Source organism: Mustela nivalis (assembly GCF_964662115.1).
Source record: "Mustela nivalis genome assembly, chromosome: 2".
NCBI classification, from domain to species: Eukaryota; Metazoa; Chordata; class Mammalia; order Carnivora; family Mustelidae; genus Mustela; species Mustela nivalis.
Window position 1 is genome coordinate 1,019,855 of NC_139021.1, and position 18,734 is coordinate 1,038,588.

Consider the following 18,734-nt stretch of genomic DNA (forward strand, 5'->3'; position numbering starts at 1 on the left):
CCGCCCCGCGCGCCGCGCGTCCTCCGGCGCGTGTGGGCCCTTCCGCCCCGCCCCGGCCCGACGAGCCCACTGCGCCGGCAGGGGAGGGGTCGGGCGCGCCGCAGTGCTGCCCCCGCCGCCCGCGGCGGCCCCGCGGGGACACGGCGAGCGCCGGGGCGCTCTCGCAGTGCCTGCCGTCTCGGCGGCCGCGGGGAGCGTCGCGCCGCGCCGGGGGCCGTGGCGGCGAGGCGGGCGGGGCGCGGGCGCGGCCTCCCCCGTGCGCGGCCCGCGGCGTGGTCCAGTCCGCCGCTTCATTTCCCGTGCGCGGCCCGGCCGCCGCTTCCTCTCCCCCGCCGTCCCGGGCCACGAGCGCTCCTCGCGGGTCGCCGCGTCCTTGGCAGGCGTGAGTACCGCAGCCCGCGCCCGGAGGGGCCGCACGCGCCGCGGAGACCCCAGGGGCCGGGCCGGGGGTGCGGCGGGCGCCGGCGGTGCGCCCGCGGCTCTGCGGCGTCCGTGCGGGCGGAGGGCGCGGGGCGCAGGGGGGCGGGGCGCGCCGGCCACGTGGCCGGGCGCCCCTGCCGCAGGCCCTCGGCCCCGGCGCGGCGCGGGCGTGGGGGGACAGGGCCGCGGGCTGGGGGGCAGGAGCCCCTCCTCTGTGCAGCGCGCGCTCGTCGGGTCGCGGCGGCGCGCCGGCCCTGGGCCAGGGGGTCAGCGGCGGCCCAACCCTCGTGGAACCCTGGCGGTTCGTGGCGCGGGAGAGAGCAAGGGCGCGTCTGCCGAGAGACTCGGAAGAAACGCGCCGGGCTCTCCGAGCGGCCGGGAGCCATGACTTGGATAGGGTGGCCCCGGCAGGAGGCGCCGTGGAAGCCGGGGTCCGAAGGGGTGTGGGCGATTCCTCCCCGAGACGGGGGCAGTGTGAGTGCGGGGCAGAGGGAAGGGCTTCTCCTGGAGCCCTGGAGCCGGGGTGGGGGCGCGGGCGAGGCTGAGTGTCAGGTTCCCAGAAGGAAGTGCACCCCGGAGGAAGGGCAGTCGTTGGCTTTACTTGGTGGGGCGGGAACCCAGGGGGAGCACGTCTTCAGTTGACCCTGGCCTGCGGCTGGGAGGGACACGTCTTAGGAGGCGTCTGCTGGAGCGGCTCTGACACCCCGACCTTTTCTGGGTACCCTGAGCCTGTAAGTGTGCTGCCTCAGAGGGGACCTGGGGCTTCCTGAACCTTCCAGGCCCAGCCCCCTGGATGGCATCGTTTTTCGGAGTGACTGACACATGAGCCTGTCACCGCCGTAGGACAGCCCGTGTTCTGGGCCTCCTGCCAGACCTGGGGAGTGCCCTCCAGGCCACCCTTTTCTTCTCTGGAGTGGGGCTTGCTGTGAGGTTCACCGCCCCGGGAGAGCCCTTGATGGTCTGGAGACAGTTGCCCTCGGGAGGGGCTGGTGCTGGGCCACCTCCGCAGCGTTGCTCCTGGGGAGCACGGTGAGGGTACCAAGGATCAGCACAGGTGGTCTGATGGGCTTGACCCACGTTTTTGTGACAGCAGCTTTCTTGATTTTTTTTGAAGATAAACCAAAAAATTATTTTTGGCGTCTGGTGCGGTGTAGTTTTCAGGGACTGCAGAAATGCTGGCAACGGTGTGGGTTAAGCCCTAGCCCTGTGCTCAGTGTAAGAGGACATGTGGGTGCTCCAGTAGCTGGTCACGTGGCGCGGTGTGGCGTGAGACCCAGGTCCCCAGTTCTTCCCCTGCCTGACTGGGGCTTCCCTTCCCCACTCTCTCCATCCACTGTGTGGGAGGCCTCGGGATGCACACGAGGACTCGAGGGTTTACGGGAAGGTTGGGGAAGCATGTGCGGTACCGGGGTCACCCTGAGGGAAGGCGGTGCAGGGACCAGGCCGAGTAGCTTAGACCGGGCTCTGGCAGCTGGGACAGTAGAACGGACAGGCTGTGGCATTGGAGGTACAGACGTTGTTGTGCCTGCCCGGGGTGAAGTGGGCAGCTGCGACGGGAACCCTGAGTCTGATGGCATGGGGGGCCCCTTTTCTGCCAGCAGGACAGGTTGATGTTTTGAGTGGGGCTAGGGGTTCCCCCGGCACAGGGTGGCATTCCTGCCTTGCACAGCTAGCCTCTGTGTGGAGCGGTGCCGACCCGGGCAGCTTCCGCTCTGTGCGGCTGTTCTGGCGGGTTCGGACATGCCAGGTGCTCGGCACTGTGCCTCAGACACGGGAGGTACCACGGAACGCTCTGGTGAAGCCCAGGTCTGACCCTGGGGGCCCAGAGGAGACGAGTTGGCCTGCAGACAGCCCCGCCCCGTTCCCCGTAGTCCTCATGTCGGGTCCCACTTCCCCTGGAAGATGGGCTCTTTGAGCCCTGGGTGGACAGTTGGGGAGCTCTTCTGTGTATGACTGGTGCCGTGGTGTCCGGGGGATGGGAGAGTGAGGCAGAGGGCAGAGCCGGGGGGGAGGGGGCAGCCCTTCCCAGAAACCTTCCCCAGTCACCCAGGCTCTCAGAGGCACTGGTGCCTGGCTGGGGCCAGCCACGGCGGGCCACATCGTCCCTTTCTTTGGAGGCCCTCCAGCCAGGGGTGTCCTTTGGGGGTCTGCAGCCAGGTTCCCTTCCCCCCTCTGAGAAGAGCTGTGCCTACCTACGCGGGGAGCATGGGTTTGAGTCCACGTGGTCCTGAGTGTCGAAGGTGCCTGGCTGGGACAGTGGCCAAGGAGGGGCCCGTCTGTAGCCAGGATGAGCTCTGCTGCTGGTTGCTTATCTTGAAGACCTCAGCAGCCAGGTGGGGTGAGATCCCCCGGGGCCTCCTGGACCTCCAGCCCTTGGGGCCCCCTGGGCAGCTGAGAGGGACCACGCCCGCTCGGAGCAGTGCCGGAGTCCTGAGGCACCGGGGCTGGGCCCGAGTGGTGGCCACGCAGCTTTATTGCCAGGCGGGTGAGCGGACAGGGAGACATTGGCAGTCCCGTCCACTAACAGGAGCAGAGGGTGGGGACGCCGCAGGGCCCTTCCTCCTGTGTGTTGGGTCGGGCGTTCTCAAGTCGTCCCGTGTCTCGCCCCGTTACTGGCGAGCCGTGGCTGTGCCGCTGGGAGAGATGGTAGGAGGGGCCCACCTGTTCCTCGGCAGCCTGGGGTCCCCGCTGTGTGCCCAGAGGCGTGTTTGGCTTCTCTGAGGCAATCGTTCAGGCTCAGACTTGCTTTTCTCCTGCAAGAGATGGGTTTCCGGTTCCGCAGCTCTTCACGGAACTAGGGAACTCTCTAGGGAGCTCTCGGAGATGGGGGACGGAGGCCGTGGGGCTGGGCTCTTGCATCTGAGGGGGGCAGGGGAGTACCCTGCCTGCTGGTCCTCCAGCGTCCCCGTGGGGGGTAGTTGGTCCCAACACTGGCTTCTCTGCCTCCGGGTGACATGGCCAGCGGGAGGGGCTCACCACAGCGGGAGGGGCTCACCGCAGCCTGTGCTCCCAAGGACACTGTCTGACACGAGCGGGCTTGCGCGCGCGCGCGCACACACACACACACACACACACACACACACACACACATCCCGAGGGTCCCCGGAAGTCCCCGTCTGTCAGGGACCTGATGCTTTTGTGCCTCTGCATGTGAGGCAGAGTTCCTGCTGCAGAAAGGAGGCAGCTCTCCAAGGCTCTGGTGAGGGGGCTGCTGGGGGGATCCCGGGGCAGGGCGGGGTCTGGCTGTCTCAGCTGCTGAGCTGCCACCTTTGTTGGGTTTGGGGTGGGGCACAGGGTGTTCCCGGCCTGTTTTCCCACCTGGGATTGGGCCAAAGCCCCGTCGTCGCGCGCCCAGCAGGAGGACTATCTTGTTCACGCCTGGTATGATGCAGCACGGGCCCTGGGTCCGCGGCTGCTGAGGCCCGAGGTCCGCGTGTGGCTGTCTTGTGCCTTGTCCCGCAGCCAGGTTTTGTGGCGGCACGACAGTGGGGCTGGGTAGGGGCCCCTGTGCAGCTCCAGGGGGCCACTGGGGTGCTGGCTGACCTCTCCACAGGTCGGAACAGGTGGGAGGGTCCTCAGAGGCGTCCCCCAGGGCCTGCCTGGGCTCCGGATAGCGACAGCCCCAAGAGGTGCTCATTTCGAGGGGCAGCCGAGTGGGTGGACTCTGTTGCCTGCTGGGGTTTGGGTGGTGGGCGTGTCGGGTGCTCGACCTTAGTTCACCCCACCACACACCTCCGGCCCCCTCCATCCACGCCTCGGCAGCGGCCTTGTGACTTGCTTGTGCTGCCCTTTCTGACTGCGTCTAACCTTGCTGCTTTCTCTTCATGCCGCCCCAGGAGGCCCAAGGAAAAGTAAGTACCCCTGTCCCCTGCCGCGGCGTCCCTTCCACCGCAGCCGGGGAGCCCCTGGTCCGCTTGCCACAGCACGCGGGGCCCGGCGGGCCTCCCTTTCCTTGTCTGCAACACGGAGGTGCTGGGTTTGCTGGAGCTCGGCTTTGGTCCCGTGGGGTAGGGCGGCAGCAGGGCTGCGCGTCTCCGGCTTTCCCTGGACTGAGCCCGCTCCTGCCTTGGGGACCCTGAGTCGGCCAGGAGTAGCTGGCCGGCTTCCGCCTCTGGGCAGAGCCTGCGGTGAGGCCGGTAGCAGCTGGCAGCCCCCCCCCCCCCCCCCCCGCTCCGGGAGGTTCAGTCTGGTGGGTGCAGCTTGAGGGGTCCGGCCAGCCCAGCCCTGGGCTGTCCTGGTGAGGGTCTGCCAGGGGTTTGCTGCCAGCAAGGCTGAAGGGCAGACAGGCCCTGCCCACTCGGCCTGCTGTCCCCTGTGGGACAGTGGGTGATGTCACAATGCCTCCTGGGCCCCCGCTCCCGCCACCCACCACTGCCTCTGCCGCCAGCCTGGCCTTGGTGAGTACCGCTGCCAGCCTGGGGAGGAAGGCACGAGGCGGGGGTCAGAGCTCTGTCCACACCTGGGGCTCTTATGCCATCAGAGGCCCCCAGCATGTCCCTTCACAATACAAGGGAGACTCGTCCCCAAATCCCGGTGACTGTGGGGTTTAGGCAGCTGACGTGTCCCACTGGGTAACGAGAACCAGGTTTTGGTTTTGTTAGGAAAGGGATGTCGACCCTGTATAGATGGTGGGAACAGTTTGCCGTCCTCCCTGCGGAGCCCTTGTCTTCTGGAAATGAGGGCCCAGCATGTGTGCCCGCGTAGGTCACTGCGGGACCCCACACCCTGAGGGGATGCCCGTCAGCCCCCGGGCAGAGTAGCTCCTGGGTGTTGGTTGGCTGGTGGAGGTCCCTCTGCTTTCGGGGAGCGGGGCCCGGAGTCAGATCTGTGGCTGGAAGGACTCTGCCGCTTGCATCTGTGCCTCTGGAAGCAGTGTGCTCAGACCACTAGGTGCGCCCTAAGAGCAGACTGGCTTCTGGGTCGTTCTGGGCTTGACCGCTGCTGGCCAGAGGCTGTGATGGTGGCAGTGGCTACGAGCCATGGCTCAGATGACCGTGGTCTCCAAACCGGAGGGAGCAACACCTGTAGTGAGGAAGCTGAGGCATTGTCCACTGTAGCAGACAGGACCCGGAGCCCCCAGCCTGACTTCCCCCGCTGGCCTGGGGAGGGGCCCCTGAGTCAGATGGTGCTGAAAGGAGAGGTGGGTGTCCTCACGACACCCTAGGGCCCAGAGAGGGTCAGGTGGCCTCCCCAAGCTGTAAGCACAGCCAGAGTGGTGGGCGGCCGGCCTGCGGCTGCCGCTAACAGGGGGCCTGGTTCTTCCCCGATGTGGCCCTGCCGGGACAGGCCCTCCGGCCTCCGCTCCTCTAGGAGCGTGTGCTGCCCCAGGGCAGGTCGGCCAGCCTCAGAGAGCCCCGGAGCGACTCTGGAAACTGGCCGTGCTCTGGGCACATGGCTGAACGTAGCAGAATCAGAGGCCGCCTGCTGAGAAGTGCAGATGGGCAGTGAGCGGGTTTTCAGCACAAGTGTTGGTTTTGAGGAACGTGCTTGTCCTAAGAACGATCTGTTGTCATTTCTAGAATCACATTAAGTGCACGCACCCTGTGTGTCGTGCAGCAGCTCTCTGCGGAGGCTCTAGGAGAGGAGGTGTCTGTGGCCGGAGCTGGGAAATGGTGTTGTCTAGACCCAGTGCAGAGCCGGGTGCCTTAGAAAAGACGAGTCTTACAGTGAAGGGGGCACAGACATGTGTTTGCTCTTTGCTTCCCTGAGTTTCCCGCGGACTTGACTCTAGGTCCTTGCTTGCTATCGCATGGCACCCCTGTTGGGGAGCCCTCCCTGGCCCACCAGCCCCTCAAGTCAGGCCGAGGAGGGGGGTGGGGCCGTGCTCCCGTGGCCCGCTGTGTTGCAACTGCCTTCTTGTGCTTGCTTTTTAACGCTGTGCGGAAGATGAGGAGCGGGAAGGCCTCCTGTGCCCTGGAGACGGTCTGGGAGGACAAGCAGCAGTACGGGGAAGCCGAGCGGCGTTGCTACGAGCAGGAGGCCACCCAAGCCGCCGCCACCCAGCAGCTCCCGGCGGAGGGGCCAGCCGTGAACGGGCCAGGGCAGGAGGAGGCCAAGGACGCCGAGGAGGCAGGTGCCCCCGACAGCAGCGGCACGAGTGACCCCAGGAAGAGCCTGGACAGAAAGAAGCTGCCGCAGAAGAAGAGGAAGCGCTCCCCCAAGAGCGGTCTGGGCCAGGCCGACCTGGCCCTGGTGGGCCTCTCCGCTGACCGCGTGTGGCTGGACAAGCCCGTGTTTGACCAGGCGGAGAGCTCCTACCGCCAGAGGCTGGCGGCCACCCAGCCAGCCGCCCTGGGCCGCCGGGGCCCCTGCGTGCACGGAAGCCAGGTGGCCTGCCACCACGTGACCTGGGGCGTCTGGGCCAATAAGTCTGCCTTTGACCAGGCCGAGCGGGCGTTTGTGGAATGGTCTCAGGCCCTGCTGCTGGCTGCCGAGGGGAGTGGCCGGCCCGGGGCTTCCGACACGGGCCAGCAGGCTGCCGCCCCCGACCTGGCGCCTGCCCACCAGCCCAGCCCACTGGCCGCCAGCCCGTCCCCACTGGGCAGCCTACAGGCGCTGGTGCGGGAGGTGTGGCTAGAGAAGCCCCAGTATGATGCAGCCGAGAGGGGCTTTTACGAAGCCATGTTTGACGGCCACCCCCCGGGGAAGGTGCGTCTGCAGGAGCGAGTGGGCCCGGCCGAAGGGGCCCGGCGGGGCCGCAGAGACCGGCGGGGCCGAAACGCCATGGGAAGCAAGCGGGTCGGGCCTCGGCGGGTCGACGGGGAGGCCTCGTCTGCTGTGCCCTACTGGTACTTCCTGCACCGGGACGCCGAGGCTCCCTGGCTCAGCAAGCCCGTCTATGACAGCGCGGAGAGCCGCCACCACGCTGCCGAGGCCCTGCGCATGGCCTGGCGCCTCGAGGCCGCATCCCTGGCTCACCGACCTGGCGCCCGCTTGGGCCCGTCCATGCCCAGCCTGAGACCCAAGTAGGAGAAATACGCCGTGCGGGTTCCTGGGCTGGGGCCCTGCCTACGCCTCTCCCCACCCCCATCCCGGCACAGCCTCCCCAGCACTCCTGGACCCAGCCAAGTGGGATCCAGGAGTGGGTTGGGCTGAGGTAGCTCCAGGGGCCGTGCAGCAAAATCCTCCCAAGGTTTGGGGCTGTAGGGGGTGGGAGGGGGTGAGCACAGGGCTGAGTTCGTCTGGTGTAGGGTTTCCCTTAAGGGCAACTCCCAGAGGCCCTTCTGGCTGTCACAGGGCAGGGCAGGGGCATGGAGAAAGCTCCCGGCCCAAACCCCACTGGGGAACACATGGGAGCCGGCACGTACCCCCGCCTCCCTCATCTGGAACCATCTCTGAGGGGAAGTGAGTGTGTCTGGGACACAAGCCTGCTGTCTCTTGAGCACCCTGAGTCTGAAGGACGCCCCTGGAAGAGGCCTACTCGCCTCTAGCTTGGGGACCCAGGGCTTGCCCCAGGAGGGTTCCATGTGGCACCAGCGGTGGTTCCTGGGTGCCTGGGCCTGGAGAAGGGCGGGGGTAGAGTCCGTGGCCCAGCGGAGATGACCGGCTCCAAGGGAATGCTGCGGGCGCAGCAGCGGGACAGCGTGGGGGCGTCGGTGGCCGCGTGGGTCAGGCCTCCGGGGAAGCCGCGCCACCCCGGCCCCGCGTTCCCTTTGGCTACCCCACACCTCCTCAGTGACATTGGACATGCTGTTGGACAGGGTGTGGGACCTCCTGTGTGGGAGCGTCCCCGTCGGCAATGTGAGGGGTCCTGGAGCTGAACCTCTGCGTAGCGGCCTGGCTGCTCCTGGCGGGGTACAGGGGTGGAGGGTGGACAGTCCCGGGACCTAGTCCTCTCGAGGTCACCGTGGGTGTACCTGATGAGGTCCGGTGATAGCCTGGGGCCTTGGCACAGAGCGTTGGTGAGATTGGGTTCATTTCTGCCACGCTGGGTCAGGAGCGGGAGGGGCCCTGCTCCGTGGAGGGAGGGCCGCGGGCCGGCCTAGTGAGGCTCCGGAGAGAGCCGGGGGTTCCCAAGCTTCCTGGCCTCTGGACCTCGGAGGGCGTCCCTCGTGTCTGTTGATTTTTGCCGTGTTAGCATTGAAAACAGAAACGCTGGAAGTACTTTATTCGTTGAAAAGTGTGTTACTTGTTGCAGTTACCGACTTGCGGGTTTTTCTGTGAGGACAGTTCGGCGAGCTGAGTGACCGAGCTTGACGGTCTCGGAAACGCTCTTTAGCGTGTCGCGCAGCAGGAGGCAGCGGGATTCTCCCCCTCGCTTCTGCATTCAGTCTGTTGACGTGAATTGTTGGACGGACGTATAACTTGAGCCTCGCACAGATGTGTGGTTGGAAAGGCAGGCCCAGGGGACCCTGGAAGTTCCTCTCCCCAGGTGGAGAGCTGCTGCTCTCCAAAACTGGCGACAAGCCTGGGACCTGCCAGTTGAGAACCCAAGGGGTGGGCATAGGGATGGTGCGTGAGGGGTTCGGTTACAGACGGGGTTCAGCCATGCCAAGACCACCGTGCTCTGACCCGGACCCCTGGTCACCCTCCACCCTTGGTATCTGGGCTGTCGGCAGGTGCTCACGCGGGCCAGGCCTGGGGTCTTCAGGGATGACGCTTTTCCTTCCAGCGGACTGTCTTAGTTTCTCCTCCTCTTTGTAGCAGGAAAATGGCCACAAACTTCCTAGTGCACGAGAAGATCTGGTTTGACAAGTTCAAATACGACGATGCAGAAAGAAAATTCTACGAGCAGATGAATGGGCCTGTGGCGGGCACCTCGCACCAGGTAGGGGTGGACTCAGAGCGTGAAGGGGGTTGGCCAGAGGCTGGGGGTGGGGGGGGGGTCTTTGGAGGCGTGGCCCTGGATAGGCCTGCTTGTGTGCGCCTGCGTGGGATGGGCCATTCGCCACCACAGCTCAGAGCCCTGGACACACCGGTGCCGATCAGGACCCTGTAGGCCTGGGCTGGGCCTGCGGCCCCGGGCTGCCTCGGGCCTTGTCCCGGCTGTGGCACTCTGGCAGACACGCGCTCCGTGCGCTCCTAGCCATTCTGCCAAGCTTTCCTTCTGTGCCGCTCTTGCTGGCTCTCTGTCGGAGGCTTTGTCTCGCTCTCTTTTTTTTTTAATTAAAGGTGTTTTAATGAGGGAAAAAGAAAAAAGACCAATTCTTTCTGCATTGTCTACAGGAGAATGGCGCCAGCGTGATCCTGCGAGACATTGCGAGAGCCAGAGAGAACATCCAGAAATCCCTGGCCGGAGTGAGTACCTGCGGGCTTGCCTGGCCCTGTTGTCTTCATGCCCAGCGGCATGTGTGACCTTGGCCCCGGCCCTGCCGCCAAGCTTGTCAGGCCCTCAGAAACAGGTCGGGGCAAGGTGTGCAGTGCTGGCAGGCACCCACCCCCATAAGAGCCCTCCCCGTGGAGCCTCTGGGCCGCTTGCTGGGGGTTGCCCAGGACTCCCTCCCGCCTTTCCCTGGCTGCTGCTCTGGGCCACCCCTGGGCCCACACCAGTGGCCTCTGGCACGCTCGCTCCACACGCCGAGGCCTGGACACAGCTGCCTCGCTTGGCGTCCTGCCTGGGGAGAAGCCTGAGCAGCGGCATCTGCGGCCCTTTTCTCTTGCTCCCCTGGGCCCCGCCTCCCTAACGAGATGGGTTCCCGGGCTGTGTACCGTCCAAACGACAGCATTTGAGGCCTGGAGAGGGGCCGTGCCACCGGTTTGGCCTGCAGGGCCCAGATGGGATCAAGAGAGGACAGGGCCCTGTCCAGCTCCGCTCCCAGCACAGCAGGGCAGCTGTGTCCCTAGGAGGAGACACACCTGCTGCTCTGCCTGCCTGAGCCAGCAGAGCCAGGACGTCGTCGTGTTTTTGTGACACGTGCTGTCCTGTGTTTGGAAAGCCAAGTATGATCAGAGTTGTGTTCCTTCTGGGGACATTTCTTTTCTTTCTTTTTTCTTTTTTTTTTTTTTTTTTAATTTATTTGACAGAGATCACAAGTAGGCAGAGAGGCAGGCGGGGGGGGGGGGAGCAGACTCCCCACTGAGCAGAGAGCCTGATGCGGGGCTCGATCCCAGGACCCTGTGCTCGCTTCGGCAGCACATATACTAAAATTGGATCCCAGGACCCTGAGACCATGACCTGAGCCCGAAGGCAGAGGCTTAACCCACGGAGCCCCCCAGGCGCCCCCCTTCTGGAGACTTTCCAGGAACGACTTCTTCCATTGCCTTTTCCAACCTGAAGCAGACGCCTGCATCCCTTGGCCCGTGGCTTCTCACCAGCTGTGTCGGGACTCGAGCCCCTGCTTCCTCACGTCTCCTTCTCTTCGGCCTCTCGCGGGCACAGGGACCTCCCAGATCCCCCAGCAGCCTTTCTCCGTCTCCAGAGCCTCCACTTTGTCCTCTGGGTAGAGTCCCTTTTGCCACCGGAGGTCGTCATTGTAGCGGCTCTGGGAATTAGCACATGGGCAGGTGGCTTGGACGTCCTGGCTCCCATCGGCGGGATAGCCCTTGACAAACCCCAGGGCTGTTGCCACCGCCGGGCCCTTCTTCCTGCTCGGCCGCCACTTGCTGTTGCCCCAGGCCTGTGTGTCAGACTGCAGCCCCGAAGGCCAGGCCTGGAGATCTAAGCAGCTCTGGGCCAGCTGCCCTGGAAGTTCCTGGGCTGCGGGATCTCTCTTTGGCTGGGATAGGGGTTGACTGCTAGGTCTTGGGGAAAGCATGTGGGCATCTACTAGGACTTGGGGGCTGAGTTGCTGTGACAAAGCAGCCCAGACCAAGGGCTTACACCAACTTGATTTCCTCAGTCTGGAAGCTAGAGTCCGAGGTCAAGGTGTGAGCAGGTTCTGAGCCCGCTTCTGGGCATGTGCGTGGCCCTCGCTCTCCTGTGTGTTTTCGTTATTTTCCCTCCAGTGTCAGAGTCAGGGCGACCCTCACAGTAACTGGGTTGCCACTGTGGAGGCCCAATCTCCAAGTCAGCTCGTGTTCGGAGGCCATGGCAGGGACTTCAGAGGCCTGCCTTCCAGCTGCTGATAGGAACCCAGGACAGACCTTGCTGGCTCATCCCCACGCGTGGATTTGGGTTGGAGAGAGCTGGGATGTTAGAACCCAGAGCTTCCTGGGCGTTGTGCGTGGTGCCAGGGGTAGGGCTGGACATGGGGATGGAAGTTGGCACTGTCCCCTGTGGCCCACTGTCACAGACTAGGACTGGACAGGGCGGCCTCGGGCTGCCTCAGGCTGGGGCTGGGGTACCAGATGGCCTGGTGTCCTCAGTCCTTGCCTGGCTCAGGTTGTCCCAGGGCATAGACATCAATCAGTGAGAGGCCAGGGGGCGCACAGGGCCCGGTGGTGGTAATGCAGTAGCCACCAGTCTCCAGGGCTTTGCCTGCCACTTTGCTTAGCCTTGGCCTTGTGGCGGTGCGGGGGGGGGGGGGGGGGGGCTTGCCTGGGGCTGCCCCCTTGGGACCTGTCAGCAGGCAACCTTCACTCGGTGTCCTCAGCCTGCGGCTGGACCCTGATGGATTTGCTCGGCCGGTGCTGAGCCCCCAGGAGAGGGGAGCCAGGCCTGGCTGTGCGGGCTCGGGGAACAGGAGGGGATGGCCGGAATTTCATTCCCATGCGACGGACACTCTTGGGAAGTGCTATTGAGAATGGCAGTGGGAGCTGAGTGCTGGGGACACAGGCGGGAAAGAGGGCCATGTGCCCGGTGGCGGCAGCCAGGGCTTTGGCAAGCCCTGCCCAGCTTTCCGCGGCTGGGGTGAGGGGTTGAGCTGAAGGCAGGGAGTGCCGGTGCTCCTGCCCCAGCCCCAGCTGCGTGGTGGCTAGCCTGCCTCTGGCCGGCTCTGCTAGGAGCCAGAGGTGGGAGCTGCTGGGTCATGGGGGACGGAGAGCACTGGCCTACATTGCTCACCGACCCCCAGTAGGGAGCCGGGCGCCTGCCAGGCTGTCCTTTCGGGGGCCCATTAGCCCATCTGTGATTTGGGGTGCATCAAACAGGAGAAGGCCGTGGGCTTGCCCTCACGGAGGGGCTTCCTGTCCATTCTGTTGGGGGGGGGTTGGCTCTTGAGGTATAACGTGGGCTTGAGATGGGGCTCCCTGCTGAGTAAGGTGATGCAAGTTCCTGGTCAGGAAGGACCCGAGGGAGGCTGACAGGCAGCTGTGCGGTCAGCCAGAGCCTTCAAGGGCTGAGCCCGTGGGCCAGTTGACAGGTGTATGGCCTGGGGGAGGCAAGGTGCTATGCAGTGTCCGTCCCTGGCACAGAACAGCTTCTTTTTCTCCCCTCACCGGGCCCTCCCCTCTCTTCTGTGCCGTCCGCAGTTCCAAGCTGTGCTGCCGGCCCCATTAGGGCCCTGGCTGTCCCAGGGTTATGGGCAGTGACAGCCAGCTGTGGGTTCGGCACTACCCCGTGCCCGGCTCCCCTGAGCCCTGTGCTTCCTGCTTGGGTTTGTGCTCGCAGGGCCTCCTCCCCACTTGGGCTGGAGTATCGCAGGTGGACTGAGCAGGGCCAACAGGAGCTGCTTCCTAGTGTCCAGCTGGTCCCCCACACGTGTTGGGGTTCTGATTCTTGGTGGCTGTGAACCGGGGCACCCTGGGAGCAGGCTGGGGGTGGGGGGCACATCCTCACCTCCCCCCTGCCTTCCAGAGCTCGGGCCCTGGGGCCTCCAGCGGACCCAGCGGGGATCACAGTGAGCTTGCCGTCCGCATTGCCAGCCTAGAAGTGGAGAATCAGAGCCTGCGAGGAGGTGAGTCCCTGAGCATAACGGGTGGGACGCCTGCCCTCCCCTGCCCCCTGGTCCCCCACTCTTGGACCAACACAACACCCTCTGTGCCTCTACAGTGGTGCAGAACCTGCAGCAGGCCATTTGCCGGCTAGAGGCCCGGTTGAGCGCGCTGGAGAAGAGCTCCCCCACCCACCGGGCCACAGCCCCACAGACCCAGGTGAGGACCCTTCTCAGACCAGGGGCCCTCCGCCTGGGCACGGGGGTGGGGGGGACAGAAGGTGCTCCTGGCCCTCGTCCCCATGGGGGCCTGGCGTCTTTGAGGCCTAGTGAGGGTGCCGTAGTTGGGGCCCCTGTGGCACAGGCCTCAACCTCCCCACCCCCAATGGCAGCACGTGTCCCCCATGCGCCAAGTGGAGCCCCCCGGCAGGAAGGCAGCTACTGCCGCGGAGGACGACGAGGACGATGCCATTGACCTGTTCGGCAGCGATGAGGAAGAGGACCAGGAGGCTGCGCGGCTGCGGGAGGAAAGGCTGCGGCAGTACGCTGAGAGGAAGGCCAAGAAGCCTGCACTGGTGGCCAAGTCCTCCATCCTCCTGGATGTCAAGCCTGTGAGTGGCCCACCCCTGCCTCTGCCCCGTTGGTGCCTTGGAACCGTGGGCTGTAAGCCTGGACTGCTTGGGGGAAACGGGACATTCCCTGGGGTCTGCGGGCCCCTGACCCCAGCCTCTGCACCCCCTTCCCCCGCAGTGGGATGATGAGACAGACATGGCCCAGCTGGAGGCCTGCGTGCGCTCCATCCGGTTGGACGGGCTGATCTGGGGGGGCTCCAAGCTGGTGCCCGTGGGCTACGGCATCCGCAAGCTGCAGATCCAGTGTGTGGTAGAGGACGACAGGGTGGGGACCGACCTGCTAGAGGAGGAGATCACCAAGTTCGAGGAGCATGTGAGTGGCCAGGCCCCCCCCCCGCCCACACCCGTGGCCTGGTGGGCGGCGGAAGTGGGTGGGAAGTGGGTGGGTCTTCCGGAGACTGGGCCCCCCTGTGATGAGTGGCCTTCCTCCTCCTCAGGTGCAGAGCGTCGACATAGCTGCTTTCAACAAGATCTGAGCGCGGGCTCCAGGCCCCACACACATTAAAAACTGAGAGCGCACGGTCTGGCTCCTGTTCTGGTCTGGGCCCCAGGGGAGGGCGTGTTCAGTGAGCAGCACTGCCCGGCTGCGGGCCTCACACTTGGCCTGCTTCTCATTAGTGTCCCCGCTGGGCCCCGGTCCTGCTGCTGCTCCACCAGTGACCCCAGGGGCCAACCCCTCCCTCCCCGTTCTTGGTCTGGGCACGGTGTTCTTGTAGCTGTGTGACCTCACTTCCCATCTGCCCCTTGTCCATCTGCAGACTGCCCTCCTGATTGCACTCCGCCCTGGGTGACAAGGGGCATGCCCAGTTCAAGCTGTTGCAGCCAGAAACCATGTGGGTCACCCCCTCTGCAGGGGCTGCTGGTCCGTCTGAGGCATGGGAGGCACCCCCTTCCACTCTGCCTCTTCTGGGTTCCATTCCCTGCTGAGCTGACCCCATGGGAGCAGAGGCGCCCAGGGAAGAAAGGTTCCAGTGGCAGTCTAACCCTAACTCATGGGTCCCCCAAGTGGGACCTGGGGGAGACCGAGCCAGGCCTCTCACAAAGCCTGGCTGATTGCTTAGATGAGGCCCTTCGTGTGCTGCCCAGTCTGTTGTGTGGCCTGTGGGTCCCTCCCTCCCTGGCGACCTGGACCGTGGACAGGCCCGGGATAAATGCACTGTGGAGTCGGCCAAGCTCCTGTCTGGGCAGTACTTGGCCCTGGCGGCCCCTCCCTGGACTGTTGGCCAGCATGCCTGGTGAGACAGCCATTCTCTGAGCTGGGGACAAAGGGTGTGTGCTGTGGGGACTTGTGGTCAGAACTGGTGTCCTCAGGGGGCCCCCCCTTGATGGTGGGGGCCTGGGTAAAAATCTGCGTGCCTGCCGAGGGTGGCCCAGCGGCCCCTTGCTCTGTGTCGCACCACACTGGTCCCTGAGCCACAGTGTGGCACCACCTGCGTGTCCTCACCGAGCACCTTCTCAAGTCCCGCCCCGCCGCCGGGCTAGAGGCTGGGTCAGGGGGCGGGGCCCCAGCAGACCTCGCGTCACGTGGGGTGGAGGCGTCACGTGGGGGTGGGGCGGGGCCGGGCGGGACCCGGCGGGGCCAGAGTCCGCGCGGCGGGGCGAGATGGCGGCGGAGCGGGACCCCGAGGCGCTCGCGGCGGCTCGGCCGCTGCTCACCGACCTCTACCAGGCCACCATGGCGCTGGGCTACTGGCGCGCGGGGCGGGCGCGGGAGCAGGCCGAGTTCGAGCTCTTCTTCCGCGGCTGTCCGTTCGGCGGCGCCTTCGCCCTGGCCGCGGGGCTGCGCGACTGCGTGCGCTTCCTGCGCGCCTTCCGCCTGCGGGACGCAGGTAGCCCCCGCCCCGCCCCGCGTCCCCGCCCCGCGTCCCCCGGGGCCCAGCGCGCCTCCCGGGACCCCCGACGAGCCCTCCACGGCCCGCGCCAGCCCACCAGGGCCTCTGTCACCCCCAGACGTGCAGTTTCTGGCCTCGGTGCTGCCGCCCGACACGGACCCCGCCTTCTTCGAGTACCTTCGCGCCGTCGACTGCTCCGACGTGACGGTGCGGGCCCTGCCCGAGGGCTCCCTCGCCTTCCCCGGCGTGAGTGCGGGCCGAGCGGGGCAGAGGGCGCGGGCCGAGCGCGCCGGGCGGCGCCGAGCTGACCGCGCCCCCGGGCCCCCGGACCCCGCTGCAGGTGCCCTTGCTGCAGGTGGGCGGGCCGCTCCTGGTGGTGCAGCTGCTGGAGACGCCCCTCCTCTGCCTCGTCGGCTACGCCAGGTGCGGCCCCGCCCAGCGGAGGTGGACGCCGGGGACCCAGGGGACCCAGCCGGGTACCCGGGAGGACCAAGGGGACTTCCGGGGGTCGGGTCTTCGGGATGGGGCGTGGTTCTGCCCGGGGAGCCCAACGCCTGCCCCTAGGCTGTGGAGAGCACTCCGGCCCCCGGCTCCCACCGTGGGGGGCCGTGAAGGGGTCTCGGGGCCGCGGTTCCGTCGTGACCCACAACGCGGGTCGCCTGCTCCATTGCCCCCCCCCCAACAGCCTCATCGCCACCAACGCTGCGCGGCTGCGCCTGATCGCGGGTCCCGAGAAGCGGCTCTGGGAGATGGGGCTGCGCCGAGCCCAGGGCCCTGATGGGGGTCTTACTGCCTCTACCTATAGCTACTTGGGCGGTAAGAGCCCGAGGAGGGAGGGAGGGGCCGGAAAGGAGGGGCCTCCCTGGAAGCCGCACCTGACGCCCTCCTGACCCTGGCGCAGGCTTTGATGGCAGCAGCAATGTGCTGGCAGGACAGCTGCGGGGCGTGCCCGTGGCGGGAACCCTGGCTCACTCTTTCATCACGTCCTTTTTGGGCACCGAGGTGCCCCCCGACCCGGTCAGTACCTCTCTTCCCCGCACTGCGCCCCAAAGGGCCGACCCCAAAGCCAGTCCTTGCCCAGGGAGGGACGGTCTGGCCACAGCTTTGCACAGGCAGGTGGTCGGCCCGGCTCAGCTGAGCCCCTGGGCAGGTAGCCCCAGTGCTGCGTGGGGAGCGGGCAGCCCTCAGCCAGGGGTTAGGCGGTCCTCACCCTGCCCCATGGGCTGCACGGCCTTCACTGAGCCCTTTCCGTAGACGTTGGCCCCGGCTGCCGGCCAGGGCCCCAGAGTGGATCTGGCTGCTCGTGCGGAGGCGTGGCTGGATCGCGTGTGTGCCCATCTGGGACTGGGGGTGCGGGAGCCCCACCGGGGGGAGCGGGCGGCCTTTGTGGCCTATGCCCTGGCTTTCCCCCGGGCCTTTCAGGGCCTGCTGGACACGTACAGTGTGCAGAGGTGAGGCCCAGGTTCTCCCCTGGGTGGGCCCTGCAGAGCAGCCGCGGCCCTCCTGGAACCTGCTCGTTCCTCTGGCAGGAGCGGCGTCCCTAACTTTCTGGCAGTGGCCCTGGCGCTGGGGGAGCTGGGCTACCGAGCGGTGGGCGTGAGACTGGACAGCGGGGACTTGCTCCAGCAGGCCCAGGAGATCCGCAGGGTCTTCAGGAACGTTTCTGCCCAGTGAGTCCCCTGGGGCGGCTTATGCCCACGGAGAGATCCTCTTGGGGGCGGGGGCGTTGGGCCGGGGCCGAGGAGGGAGCAGTGTGTCTCTCCCCAAGGGAGGAGGTCTGACCCCGTTGCTGCCAGAGTAGAGACATCGGGACCTTGGCAGGGAAATCAGGGATGGGTTCGCCCGAGGGCTCATAAGCAAAAGTCCGGGGCCTTGTGGCCGGAGGCAGACGGTCAGGTGTGAGGGAGGGGTGCGTAACCGGGGAGGGAGAGCGGATCGGTGCACCAGGGACCCTGTGAGGGGCTGCCCCCATCGCAGGTTCCAGACGCCCTGGCTGGAATCCATCTCCATCGCCGTCAGCAACAACATTGGCGAGGAGGAGCTGGCCCGGCTGGCCCAGGAGGTGGGGTAGGGCCGGGGCGGGCCAGAGCGGGGCTCAGGGGGCCCTGGGCCTGCAGACGCTGACAGGCTTCCGTGCCACCTTCTCTCTCCTGGTCCAGGGCAGTGAGGTCAACGTCATTGGCATCGGCACCAGCGTGGTCACGTGTCCCCGCCAGCCTTCCCTGGGCTGCGTCTATAAGGTCGGGGTGGGATCTGGGACCCAGTGGGGTGGGCCTGAGGGACCACTGGCCGGGGGAGGAGAGTCCGGCAAACCCGTTTCTGCAGCTGGTGTCCGTGGGAGGCCAGCCGCGCATGAAGCTGACCGAGGACCCCGGGAAACAGACGCTCCCGGGGAGCAAGGCCGCTTTCCGGCTCCTGCGCGCCGATGGTGAGACCCGGCCCACGCCTCCCACGCCTCCGTGGTCCTCAAGTCCCCAGGCCCCCCGCGTTATTCTGACCCTAAGTCCCCGCGGCACACGCTCAGGGTCTCCGCTGTTGGACGTGCTGCAGTTGGCGGAGGAGCAACCCCCCCAGGCTGGCCGAGAGCTCAGGGTCTGGCCTCGAGGGGCCCAGGAAGCCTGGACCGTGAAGCCTGCCCGTGTGGAGCCCCTGCTGAGACTCTGGGTCCAGCGGGGACAGGTAGCCGCCTCCACCTCCTCCCTTAGTCTGCTGCTCCAACCCAGGTGGAGCCCTGGCCCCTGACCCTGACCCTGACCCTGACCGCGGACCCGGCCCTGGCCTTCCCTCTTCCCTCCAGCTGTGTGAGCCCCTCCCATCTCTGGCCGAATCGAGAGCCTTCGCCCAGCTGTCCCTGAGCCATCTGAGCCCGGAGCACAAGCGGCTGGAGCAGCCTGCCCCCTACCCCGTAGGTGCTCCCCACCCCCACCCCGCCCCCTTGTCCCCCAGCCTCCCCTCTATTCCCCGTGGCCACCCATTATCCTCTCTCCTTCCTGTAGGTGGCGCTGTCTGATAAGCTCCGGGCCCTGGTGGCCAGCCTGCTGGCCAGAGGGTCCTCATGAACACGCCGGGGTCAGGGCCACCACAGACCAACACGAGTCACTCTCTGGCCTGCCCGCCTTGTCTTGTGTCTTTCTTTGCCCGTGTTGCCGCTCACCGGACCC

The 18,734-nt window shown here is 66.3% G+C and overlaps 2 protein-coding genes across 5 annotated transcripts; both read left to right on the plus strand.

Moving 5' to 3' along the window:
* Positions 1-225: 225 nt before the first annotated feature.
* On the plus strand, positions 226-14,260 carry EEF1D (eukaryotic translation elongation factor 1 delta). Of its 3 annotated transcripts, none has more exons than XM_082720501.1 (9): positions 327-382; positions 6,307-7,385; positions 9,064-9,187; positions 9,586-9,657; positions 13,034-13,133; positions 13,229-13,329; positions 13,502-13,720; positions 13,860-14,054; positions 14,179-14,260. In XM_082720501.1, exons 2-9 carry the CDS (start codon positions 6,307-6,309, stop codon positions 14,215-14,217), a joined length of 1,929 nt encoding a protein of 642 aa, XP_082576627.1. In that variant the 5' UTR covers positions 327-382; the 3' UTR covers positions 14,218-14,260. The 3 variants fall into 3 exon arrangements, with proteins under 3 accessions (XP_082576625.1, XP_082576627.1, XP_082576626.1); XM_082720500.1 differs by lacking the exon at positions 327-382 and adding an exon at positions 3,435-4,271; XM_082720499.1 differs by lacking the exon at positions 6,307-7,385 and having other exon boundaries at positions 226-382.
* A 1,029-nt stretch (positions 14,261-15,289) lies between these two features.
* NAPRT (nicotinate phosphoribosyltransferase) lies at positions 15,290-18,686 on the plus strand. 2 transcript variants are annotated; one of them, XM_082720535.1, is made up of 13 exons: positions 15,290-15,570; positions 15,692-15,819; positions 15,914-15,996; positions 16,259-16,389; positions 16,475-16,590; positions 16,828-17,024; positions 17,103-17,243; positions 17,551-17,635; positions 17,733-17,813; positions 17,899-18,001; positions 18,098-18,252; positions 18,371-18,478; positions 18,570-18,686. In XM_082720535.1, exons 1-13 carry the CDS (start codon positions 15,345-15,347, stop codon positions 18,630-18,632), a joined length of 1,617 nt encoding a protein of 538 aa, XP_082576661.1. In that variant the 5' UTR covers positions 15,290-15,344; the 3' UTR covers positions 18,633-18,686. The 2 variants fall into 2 exon arrangements, with proteins under 2 accessions (XP_082576661.1, XP_082576662.1); XM_082720536.1 differs by lacking the exon at positions 18,098-18,252 and having other exon boundaries at positions 18,297-18,478.
* Positions 18,687-18,734: the final 48 nt, after the last annotated feature.